Source organism: Jaculus jaculus, chromosome 15 (assembly GCF_020740685.1).
Source record: "Jaculus jaculus isolate mJacJac1 chromosome 15, mJacJac1.mat.Y.cur, whole genome shotgun sequence".
Taxonomy (NCBI): domain Eukaryota; kingdom Metazoa; phylum Chordata; class Mammalia; order Rodentia; family Dipodidae; genus Jaculus; species Jaculus jaculus.
In genome coordinates this window covers 27,213,740-27,226,671 of record NC_059116.1, presented here as the reverse complement: position 1 = coordinate 27,226,671, position 12,932 = coordinate 27,213,740, and the positions used below count along the sequence as shown (strand labels likewise).

General features: G+C 39.1%; 1 protein-coding gene across 1 annotated transcript in view; it reads right to left on the bottom strand.

Moving 5' to 3' along the window:
• Window positions 1-12,932, bottom strand: part of Taf4b (TATA-box binding protein associated factor 4b) — a 138,683-nt gene that overhangs the window by 51,979 nt on the left and 73,772 nt on the right. The window contains exons 10-12 of the mRNA XM_045135387.1: window positions 9,517-9,686; window positions 5,241-5,371; window positions 276-401 (exon numbers count right to left, since the gene is read on the bottom strand). Of these exons, the coding sequence (XP_044991322.1) occupies window positions 276-401; window positions 5,241-5,371; window positions 9,517-9,686 (427 nt within the window). The remainder of the gene's footprint in view (window positions 1-275; window positions 402-5,240; window positions 5,372-9,516; window positions 9,687-12,932) is intronic.

The following is a 12,932-nucleotide window of genomic DNA, read 5'->3' as shown; positions in this document are numbered from 1 at the left end:
AGTTTTACCTGGGGGTTTAAAGGCAGGTGGGTAGGAATGATCCCAGGCACACTGAAAATAAGTGAGTTAACAAAAGATTATGACTCATTAAACTAAATTAACTGAAAGCTACTGTACCACACTATCCTGCGTATGAAATATCCTATTAGTAATTTCATTTTAGGAAATCCTCAAGAGAAATCTGAAGGCGTAATAAAACCAAGACAGTCAACCAATGATAAAGCCTTATGACCTCAATGTCAGACAGTGCCCTCATAAATCACATAGTCCCTTACCTTGGCTGCTTTAAGTAACAGCTCTCTTTCTTCTAAATCCTTTCTCTGTTTCTCCAATTGATCCAGCTTTTCAAGAAATTTGAGCTGTGACCTGGTATCACTTGACAAGATGTAATTTTCACTTGCCTAGCAAAACAAAAAAATAACAAGAAAAGCTTACAATGATGAACAACATACTGTGTATTGAGCATGGTTAAAAATTAAGCTAAAAACAGTATCCACAACACAGGGAGAAAAGTTTCAGGTGGTAACATTTTTGTTTATGTTAAGCAAACAAACCAAAAGAAAACCAAGATAACAAAAGTCAGGGGCTTTGCTTTAGCCATTCAAAATTTGAAAATATACTAGTAAACCATATTCAGAGGAAGTAAAAAGAATTAAACCAAATAGGAAGAAGAATCCAAGAGATAGACCATTTACCTATAATTCTATTTTCTTTAAATGACTGTCTATCTCAGCAGACATTAATGTGTAATTAAATCTCAGGGCTGTGAAGATGCAAAGCGAGAAACTTTCACGACACTGAAAAAAAAAGGCCAATGTAAAATGTTATCAGCCTGATTACTGTGGTTGGATGGATAACAACTCATACCACTTTGACCGAAACAGAACAGAAGATAGTAAGCCTTTAGATCATGTAACACTGGCTTGTAGATTACTTCATATGGTACAAATTTAGGCACAAATTATTCAAAGACATCACATCTATAATTTTTATTATTTTATTTATTTATTTTATAAGACAGGGGGTCTCACTATGTAGGCCATGCTGGCCTGAAACTCATGATACCCCTGGCCTCAGCCTCTCAAGTAGTATGAAGTTATGTAACTTAAAGAAGAGAGCTATGGCAAAACATTAGAATTATTTGTCTTGAGTATTCTATACAATGATAAGATTAAAATTGTGTCATTTGTTCCCACAGGCTAGAGTGTAGAATAGGGCTCTCAGATCTAGATATTTTCTAATTTTCTTCACCGGTAAGCAACCACCTGCCTATCCTCTGTGATGCGTCTACTTGTGGGTATGGTTTATGGTGAGGGGGTGCAGGAGCACCCCCCCCCCCCCAGTCAGCATCTACAACTCTGCCATCCGCTCACTGCAACAGCCCAGACATGTTAGAAGACCCTCCAGACCAAACATGGAAACACTGAAATGGGCCTGGAAGAGGGGGCAGCACCACCCCGTCTTTGCTCTGTCCCCCTGCTCAGGACTGATTCAATTAACTGGGACTGAGAGATTTCATATGCCAAGATTCTTTTTAAATTAAATTCTTATTGTTGGTATTTAACTAGATTAGAAGAGTATTATATACTTTAAGGAACAAGGATGCATTAGTGCTACTTATTTTACTTCAAGTTTAATACAAAAAGAATTCCCAAATGGTCTTTAAAGTTAAGTAATACAAGATAGAATATGGAATGTATTATAGGCTAACCACAGAGGTTAAACATAATAACAGTGGTTTCTTAAATACTTCATCTTTACCATTTTTGGGTTCAGAAATTCTGGAGATAGTTTGTTGACAGAATTTAATTTAAAGGGGAATCTAAACACTAAATTAAAAGAGGCTGTCTAAATGTTAACCCTGTCACACTCTCCTGCTGTTTTCTCTTTCTCTTCCAATTCAGGTACAGTTGCCTCCGACATAATGCACTTTTCCCTTCTCTTCCAGCTACTACTGAACTAATGAATGGCTTCCATAGGCCCATTGAATTCTTAAGCTTCTTGAAGTAACAGAAAACCCAATCATGCCATTTTCCTTTCTGTCTCAGAGGGACCAGCTACCTGAAGTGTTCATATACCAACAGCATAGTGCTTTACAGTGGTGGGAGACATGTCCACACCCAAATGATGTCAATGCAAAGGAGTGGTGACAGTACATTTCAACATAGCCAGATTGCATCCTCACTGAGAAAGCACCTGGTAGCAAGATCAAAGGCTCTGTACCACGTCACCTTCTTCTTATATTTCAGTTTTATGGCCTATGATTAATTAGAGCATTATATCTAACCTTGTGAAGTCCAGAGTGGAAAGAGATGGGGAGATTTTGCTTGTAATAATGATGATTTACTTTTTAAAACCTCAAAAATAAAGAAAAAGGAAAAAAAAGACAAGAGAAATTTATGAAGTAAATTTCCTTCATTGTACAAGTGAAAATAAATCCTACTTAACTAGAGGAGTGGGCAAGATGGACAGGGTTGTTATTCATTGACAGAAAGATCACTTTACTAAGGAGAATGGTCCTTTAGGAGATAAGGTCTAGGAAATATTGAAGGAGAGAATGGGGTATCAGCCTGTCCCCTCCCTCCGTTTCCTGGCGATCAACTTCTCAATGGCTGGGCCACCACAAGTGCTATGCCATGATGCCTTACCTCAGCCCCAAAGCAATGAGTCCAACCGTCCACAGACACAGCCTCCAAATCTGTGCACCAAAACAAGCCTTTCCACATCTTAGCAGAGTTGGCTCAGATATTTGTTACATCAATAGAAAGATGGCCTGCAAGAACTCTACAGCAAACAACAAAGGCCTCAGCTACCTGAAGTGAACATGGACAGAGCTGCTCCTTGATTTGATACTGGTGACTGGACCCAGGCTTCATGTAGACTAAACACATCCCCAGCCATTGAACTGAATTTGTTTAAGATCTTAATACCCTGCTTCCAAAACCAGATCAACTATCTAGATAGAAGAGGAACAAAGAAAAACAGATGAGTTACGACTGTAAACCAGCTCGACAGAACAGACATCCATTAGCGCAACACCCGACAAAGGAAGAATATACATTCTGCTCGCGTGTGTATGGAACATTCTCTGGGACAGAGCAGATCATGTTAGGTTATAAAATAAGTCTCAACAAATTTAAAATGTTTAAATCATACAAAGTGTGTTCTCTGACCAGAGTGGATGAAAGCTAGAAAGTCAGAAGGAAAATTGAGTCACAGATATGTGAAAATTAACATACCAATCAAAAGCCAAAGAAATTCAAGAAAAAAATTCAGACAAAAGACAGCATGCCAAAACTGATGATATACAATGATAGTGTGCACAGAAAAAAAAAAAAAAGCAGTAAATGCCTACATTAAGAAAGATCTCTGGATAAAGAGATGGCTCAGCAGTTAAAGGTGCTTACTTACATCTGCAAAGGCTGATGGCGTGGGGTTCAATTCCCTACTACCGTCATAAACACATAAAGCCAGATGCACAAAGTGGCACATGCATCTGGAGGTCATTGGCAGTGGCAGCAGGCCCTGGCATGCCCAAAACTCACTCTCTTTCTTTTTCTATTTCTTTGTATCTCTCTCTTGGTCTGTTTCTCTCTTTGTCTTAAATATTAAAAAAAAAAAAAAAAAAAAAAACAGAAAAGAAGCCAGGCATGGTGGTGCAAACCTTTTTTTTTTTTAATTTAGAGATACTTTATTAGTTTCTGTAATCAAACCCACATAGATAAGACCTTATATATTTAATACAGTGTGTTATCCCTGTATAAATGTTTTCATTTGTTAGAAGTGGGAGGCACATCTTTAATCCCAGCACTCAGGAGGCCACAGTTGGAGGACTGCCATAAATTCGAGGCCACCCTAAGACTACATAGTGAATTTCAGGTCAGTATGGGCTACAGTGAGATCATCCTCAAAAAAAAAAAAAAAAAAACCCAAAAATAAAATAAAATAAATAATAAATAATAACAAATAAAAAGGAAAGATTTCAAATCAACTGGCCATGGTGGCCCACGCTTTTAGTCCTAGCACTCAAGAGGCCAAGGTGGGGGGATGAAGCCTGGGGTTACACAGCGAGCTCCAGGTCAGCCTGGGTTATAGAGCGAGACCCTTCCTCAGAAACAAATGATCTGAAATAAAAAAAAAAAAAAACAAAACTAACTTTATGCCGTGCCGAATTAAAATAGAGCAAATTAAACCCAAAGCTGGTCCAAGAAAGGAAGCAAGAAAGCCCAGAGCAGAGATAAATGACGTAGAAAACAGAAAACTAAACCAGAAGTCATGGCTTCTTTGTAAGGATCAGGATCATAAACCGTGAGCTCGAGTAACAGAGAAAGAGAAGGAGCAAACGTTAAGCATGGGAAAGGTGAGTGGATGACCACTGCTGTCCTGTGAGATCACACGCTGCCTCGAAGGAAGGGACAAGTCCCGAGAACCACACAAAATAAAAGTGCATCCTGTTTTGCCATAGCTGCTTCTCATGCCAACTGCACATTTTTCAGTCAGCCCAGCAGATGCTCACAAAGGCTCTGCAAACAAGGACCTCGGCAAATCTACGCAGCTCTTCCCAAGTTCTCCAAGGGGCAGAAAGGACCGCAAATAGGAAGCTTCCTCCCGCGAGCTTCTGGTGACGCGGCTGCGGACACTGGACTTCCCGGCATCTGCGGCTACGAAGCTATGGCAGCGACCTGGCTAGGGAAGCCAGCATGTGTGAAAGCTAGCCGCTAACGTTTCTTGATAGAAAGGAGAATTTCAGACCAGGTGTTTTGTTTTGTTTTAATCTGCAAACATCCATTTGCCTCCTCCAAACCTACCATACAGACACATCAAATGCTTGCCTCCTGCTAATGGCGAGTCACCCTGCCACACCGCTGGAGACGGAAGCAGCCAATACCAGTAATGAGTGACACTAGCTCCAGCACTCCATGCACGGGCAGGCACGCTTGCCGAGTCCAGACACCAAAGAGAACAGAAGCAGCCAATATTCCATCCTAACAGAAGCCCTTTCCCCGTCAAAACCTTGAGGAGCAGCCTCAGGCAGAGCAGATGCACAGTGCAATTTATAACAACAAATTCACTTTCATCTGATTTGCTACACATGTATATCTGAATACAGCTGTTAAGAACAATACTTGGCTTCTCTACAAGTCTTTACCATCCAGAGCAGGAATCCATGTCTTAAAAACAACCTTTAATAATACCAAGGAGAGACAAGAGTTTGTACCTTCCTTCATGATTTCCTTTACCTTGTAAGTAGTCATTCGATGCTGAGCAATTGTAGTCAGCTTTTCTAGAAGGCCCCGTAATCTCTCCTGTGTTGCATGGGAGATCAAGTTCACAGCGTCGGAGTTAAGTTCCGTAATGTCATGCTTTTTACCTGTGGAAGCAGGGAGAATCCATGACATGTTTTAGTGGTGGCTGATAATTGAAATAATTAGCACAGCAGGTATTCGGTTCCCCCTGGAAGACATACCCATTATGAATAAAGGTTTGGAGATTATGATTTTCCTGGTAAAGTCACAACTTCAAAGATCTTAGACATTACATTAATAAAACCTAGCCTGAAGCTTCAGAAAATATAGACATTGTTTCACTTAGCCTCTAGAATCATTCTCCCTGCAAGGTCATTTATAGGACAAAATTAATAAGAACACAAATCAAGTTTAGTGCTCAAGGAGGAAAATGGTGAGTGCAGAAATTAGTACTATATTCTGTTAATTTTAGTAATTAAAAAAAAAGAAAATTACATTTTACCCTGTTTAACACTGTTAACAATTTACGACATTTATTTCAATGAATTGAGGTGTATGAATCTGTAAATTCCTTGTCTATAAAACGAACCTAAGTTCGTCTGGTCTCTCACCAACCATGCCTTTTATTTCACACACCTCTTGTTTTGAAAGATTAGCCTAGTAACCAATGTACAAGTTGAAATGCATTTAAAACCTCACTGCTTAGGTTTTTTTGTTTGTTTGTTTGGTTTTTGTTCCTCTGTTAATGAAGAAGGACGTTTCAGGTCACAATCTAAATCTAATACCCCAAAGTAGAAGTTGATTTATAAATTACTGTATCAGTATTTAGATAATGTTTCTTAGGAACAGTATCCAGAGATACAGTCTATGTACATGGATTTTGAAAAGCACAGCTGCACGTGTTTATTAACATATGTGTGTGTACTGTGATTTCACATACTAATTTATGTAAAACATACTCATTCTCTAAGTATAAATTATAGCAAAACCATATTAATCACTGCATAATGTTAAATTTTAAAATACAGTCTATAGTAAAGCAAATAGGAAGATTTAAAATTATCCAACTTCTCTTAAGCCAAGCCTTCAAATGTATGGGGGAAAAACACTACAAATTCGAAACTAAAACTAAAGCTACAACTAAAACTAAAACTCAGCAAAAACAAGTAACAGGACCTTCTACATGAAAGACGGTAAGCTTCAAAACAATTCAATGATTAAAATTATAACATGGGGTAGACAGGGGGATGACACGCTATGACTTATAGTGAAATGAAAGAAAGTGAGCATTTAAAAACACTTAGTGTTTGGAGAAGAGAACTTTGAAAGTAACTTCAAATGTATTTATAAAACAGAGATGGTTAATCTATTTTGATGCAAGACCCTGGGTTTAATTTCTAGCACCACAAACAAAAATCTGGATTTTTTTGAGACAACTCTCAAGTGAATGAATATTCAGTTAAATAACTTCTGAGTAATAAAACAAGAAATGTTCTAAAATATTATGGCTAAGCTAGCAATAAAATCTGCCTCAAAGTTACAAAGTTAAATACTATAGACAAATTCACGCTTTTAATATTCTTTAACAAACTCAACATAATTGATTGAGGAGAACTAGTTGGTACTAGCATGCTTACTATTGACTTTATTGAGTGGTTGTGCTATTTAATTTAGGTAATTAGAGTGAACAGGAGGAAGAATGTTGGCATTTCATCTCCTAACATTATTCAAGGAGGAAAAATCATTATGTCTAAAAATTCTTTGAGAAAATTTGTAATTTCTATTTTTAAGGAATACTGTTGGGGCTGGTAACTATTATATAACAAAGGAATTTGGGGCGGGACAGAGAACTCAGCTGTTTAGGCACTTCCTTACAAAGCCTAAAGTCCCCAGGTTCCATTCCCCAGTAACCACATAAAGCCATTTGCACAGAGTGGCACACATATCTGGAATTTATCCCAGGGGCAGCAAGCCCTGGCACACCCTTTCTCCCCACCCCTCTCCTTCCAAGTAAATAACTAAAATAATTGTATTTTAACAAGAAGCAATTTAAAGCCGAGCATGGTGGCGCATGCCATTAATCCCAGTACTTGGGAGGCAGAAGTAGGAGGATTGCCATGAGTTCAAGACCACCCTGAGACTCCATAGTGAATTCCAGGTCAGTCTGAGCTAGAGTAAGACCCTACCTCGAACCCCCCCCCCATAAGAAGTAATTTTATAATCTGAAATCATCCCTAGACTATACAAACATTCACTCCATGACTTTTCCTTTTAGATTAGATAATTCACAGTATTCCTGCAGTTTAAATTTTATATTTATTATATGACAAATTTGTGTTTCATTAAGAACTAAAAATACAGATAGCTTTCCCTAATTCTTCTAAAACATATTGCCAAACTATGTCCACAAGGTTAAATTTCACCTCTCCTGTCATTACAAAGTTTTATGGGGATATAACTACAACAAAGTTAGTATCTGTACCTCCTTAGTATCTTGAAACACTATCTCAGGATTATAGCATCGAGAGAGCAATGGTAGGGGAATAAAGTCATATAGGTAGAGCCCTAAGGAGTGAGGCATAGAGAGGCTAGGGAGCTGGCTCTCTTGTCACACATGACCACAGGGGTCTGAGAACCAGCGAAATGACCCTCACCAGGGTCATCCTGATTTGACTTCCCCTCTTCAGAACTTTAAGAAACAAACTCACATTTGTTTCGTTTTGTTTTTAGCCAGCAAGTTTATGGTGATTTGTTAAGGCAGCCCAAGCTGACCTAGACAGGTCCTGTCCATTTGTTCACATGGACATGGTTGCTGTTGGCCAAGACCAGCCGACTTGAGCAGTTATGGCAGAAACCATGTGGCTCCAGAGCAATAAATAATCAGATGGCCCTGTGTGGAAAAAAGTTGTTGACCTCTGTCTTAAGTGATCAAAAGTATCTTTGAGTGCTTAAGAAAATTACTGTATAATCAAGACTTATACTACAATATAGATGGGGAAAGAAACTGATAACCAAGTTTCCACTTCTACAATATTCAGTCTGGGTCACGTGGCATGAAGAAATTAAAACACCACTGCTTTCCAAGCCAACAGAGGGGAGATGAAGTATTTAGGCTTGCTCCAAATTAAGGAAATGAGCCCTGAACAGTGCAAAGTACACATGCAAAGACTAAATAAATAAAAGGGAGAGGAAAGGAAAACAAGAGAAACTAAGCAAACAACAACAATGTACAGTTGGTCTTCTTAAGTACTATCTTTTTTATTTTTTAAGTTTTGTTTTTATTTATTTATTTGTGAGAGAGAGAAAGGGAGGCAGATATATAGAATGAGAGAATGGGTGTACCAGGAACTGCAAAGCAATTCCAGACACATGTGCCACCATGTGCATCTGGCTTATGTGGTACTGGGGACTTGAACCTGGGTCCGTAGGTTTCTCAAGCATGTACCTTAACCACTAACCTATCGCTCTAGCCCTTACTCCTATCTTTTGAACTACTTATAAATTATACTTGCTTGTGGTAAAAGATAATATCACCTGAATTTAAATTAGAAATGAAAAATGGCCATTTGTACAGCATGTAGTAGCTAAAATACTTGTTCATTAATCATGAAGTAGATTTAAATTATATAATAGTAGGGTTGAGGCACAAGAAATGAGACTGACTCCCTAATCTGTCTCTGGACCTCACTTAATGTGGGGAGACTACAATCTTCCACATGACAGTGAGACTGGGGCTCAACCAGGATAAACTCTGTCCAGCTACAGAATTGGCACCAGCACACTCTCTTCTGCTTTCTCTCACACACAGCAGCCACCCCCAGATTATTCCTGGCCGTAGAGAGAACTTAATATTGTAAGTCATCTTTTGTCTACGTAAGAGAGAGTTTAAATTTCAGAGCTGGTGAGAGGCAAAAGGGATTGGTCCTCACTGCAAACAAAACGTGCAATCTTCATCTGCCTCTGTAGACAGACATGCCTTGGAGGATGGCTCAGGTAGACAAATAAAACAGAACCCATCATACAACCATGTAGAGATACACATGTCTATTACTCCCCATCAAGAAATATGAACAGCTTATTAACTTTTACTGTCTAAACCAGAAAAGAAAATAATTTCTAGAAGAAAATACATCGTTCTCTAATATCCAGGAAATCCTGACTATTTCTAAAGCCTTGTTTAAGCCTCAGAGCTCCATACTGTCTCTTTTGATAACATTTTCCCCTCCAATGGACATTCCCATCAGGTCAATAATCACAATTTGGCACTTACCAATGTCTAAAATTCTCTTTTGTAGAGCTCCGGTGAAAAGAAATGGTTCATCTTTACACGACTGAATGAGTTTGCCCACCAGCTCTGAATTTGTTCCTAAGACACAGGCACTTTCTTCACTGAGGTTGACCCCTGCCATAGAAGTCACATCATTGAGGTCATCTTCATCCCTAACAGAAGAAAGTGAGAGATTTTGGTAGGATGTGCGTGTTTAAATGCATGGTTTCAGAGTGGGAAAGAAATGCAGATCCTAGCCAGGGGTGCGGGCACAGGCCTGTAACCCAGCACTAGGGAGGCAGAGGGAACAAGATCCGGAGTTTACAGTCAACCACAATTACACAGTGAGTTTGAGGCCAGCATGGGTTATATGAGAGCCTGTCTCCAAAAAGGGGGAAAAAGTACAACAAACAATAACAAAAATACCCAGATCTTTTCTTATAACTAGTTAATAACATATGTGTGTATGTGTGCAGAGGCCAAAAGACAAAAGGGGATGTCCTTCTCTATTGCTCAGCCACGTATTTCCTTGAGTCCTGGAACTGCTATCCATTAATGGGCTTGAGTTACAGAGGTGTATGGCCACACCCAGCTTTTCCACTCATGCTTAAACAGCAAGCACTCTAAAATTGCCGAGCCATCATGCCAGGCCCTGGTAGGCTTTTAATATTAATTTCAACTCTAACCACTAGTGCACATTTAATATAAGAAAGCTGAACTTTGCGTTCTGGAGTTTATCTATTCCTCTCTGGCAAGTCAAAGACACCAAAAAGGTTTTGGAGTTATACTAAGTCATCCACAAATCCTCTGTAATGAAAACCAAGGAAATGAAAACAGACATCTTTGTTTTCATCAAGATGGTTAAAAGGCCCCCAGAGTCCCCTGTGGACTCTGCCACTCCACATAAGGGCAGCAGATACACAGGGTCCTGAAAGGTCATCCACACCGAGTCCCCCAAGAAGCTGCTCATCCCACTAGCTGTTCTGAAACCAAACTGCTGAAAGGAATTGTGTTTTTCTACTTCAGACTTCTGATGTATTACAAGACACACGCGCATATGAAAAACAAGCACAAAATAAGTTTGGGCTATAGGACTAAGATGGGCATATGTATTGAAGAGTAGAGAGGAAACACTCAAGTTTCCTCCCAACGGCCTTAGCCCTGTAGATGGTAACAGGCAAGTTATTGGTCAGAACTCATACACTAGTGAACAACATAATTTACACAACAATGATTATTAAATAAAGATGTTCCTTTCCTTTATTGCATGGGTCAAACAGTGCATCATGTGGTCTCAGGTCAACAGTTTTAAATTAGAAATTTCCCTGTGGTGATGTATTTGTGCACAGAGGGAGAAATAAATTACAATTATCAAACACTCAAGAAAGGAAGGCCTATTGTGTCCAACTTTAAAAACCAGCACATTGGAGGTAAGGGAGAAAAGAGCCCATACCCATCCATCCATACATACATACAGTGAGCTAAATGAAAGAAGAGACGGGCCGAAGCAGCTGAGAATGAACCGAAGGAGCCATGGTCTTCGCATGTCACTTCAAGTCACTAGCAGGTCACAAGTAAAGGTGTAACGTGTCAAAGTATGACATGAAACATGTAGATAAAGAAAATGCTAAGACTCTATCCACCTTATACACACAGAACGGCTCTAAGAATCAATTTCCCACTTTTATGTCCAGATTTGAATATCTAAACTTTGAAAGCATAAGAATGGTAGAAACTAAACAAGGATCAATATATGAATAAAAAGAGCTGGATGTGGTGGTGCACGCCTTTAATCCCAACACTCAAGAGGCAGAGGTAGGAGGATCACCATGAGTTCGAAGCCACCCTGAGACTACATAGTGAATTCCAGGTCAGGCTGAGCTAGAGTGAGACCCTATCTTGAAAAACCAAAAAACAACAAGAGAAAAAAAAGCACTCTTAAAAAGGCCTATGTAAAATATTTCAAAAATAAACCCAGTAAGCACAGGCATTATTAAGCTACAGTAAGAAGGGGTAATAAGTTCTAATGTTCCACTGCACAATGAGAAAAATGCTGAATTTCAATAAGAGCAAAAAAAAAGAAAAGAAAAGAAAAGGACAACTGTTTTGAGATGAACTCATTCTCCTGATTTGAACATTATGCAATATATGCTTTAAAACACCATATAGCACCAAATAAATATGTACTAAAGCCAATTACAACTAAAAATAAAAAGAGCAAGGACACATAAGAAGTCACAACTCACTGCACAACAGGATCCTAACCAGCTACTTAGTACTGCGGGCCTCCATTTCTTCCTCTGGACCACGAGTAACTGAGATTAGCTCCCCTCCAAGACCCTACTCAGTCACGGAAGAATGAAGTTGCTCTCTCGGACTTGCAAAGAACAAAGAGACTTGGGCTTTGAACACATACACACTTATATGGACACAACATGTTACTAGAAAGATAGGTGAAGAATTTTTGCTCTAAGAGGGAAAGGGGGAACACATTATATTCTTTCTGTCTTTTTTTTTATTTTGGAGTGGGGGGAGGTTCGAGGTAGAGTCTCACTCTAGCCCAGGCTGACCTGGAATTCCCTAGATAGATTCAGGGTGTCCTTCACTCACAGCGATCCTCCTATCTCTCTCTGCCTCCTGAGTGCTGGGATTAAAGGAGGCACCACCATGTCTGGCTGTAGCGTATCTTTTAAAACACAGAAAGAAGCCAGGCATGGTGGCACACATCTTTAATCCCAGCACTTGGGAGACAGAGGTAGGAGGATCGCCATGAGTCCAAGGCCACACCTGGTGAATTCCAGGTCAGTTTGGGCTACATTAAGCTCTACCTTGAAAAACCAAAAAATTTAAAAATTAAAGAAAGATATACTATATATATGTATTGCCCAATCAGCATGGTTAGTGATTTTTTAAAAAATAAACTGAGCATTAGGAGAAGAGAGTAATAGCTTAGTGGTAAAGCACTTGCCTAGTATATACTCTGCCCTAGTTTCAATCCTTGATACTGGAAATATATTAAATTTAAAACAGCATTTAGAAGAAGAAAGCTAAGGATAAATAAAAGTTATTAAGGTTATTCCATAGAGTGTTCACACAAATGCACTTAAGACTGAATGCTTATAAATGAGATTTATGCTGCTACACAGGCCTTTCTACACTGGATCTTGCTTCTCTATCAGAGTGCCTACACAGCTCTCCTGAGATCCTACATGGGCATGGGCCACAAGTGCAAGCCTACTTATTACCAGTGCATAGCAATACTTAATAGCAAATAGTGTTAAAAAAATTAATGAAACTCATCATGGAGAATCCTTCAACCCTCCTCTGAATATAAAACATGGAATTAACTGCCCCAAAGAATGAACTCTTGCCTGCGATCCTTCCTTCTAGATGGTCTGGAGATGAACACAGTTCCCCTT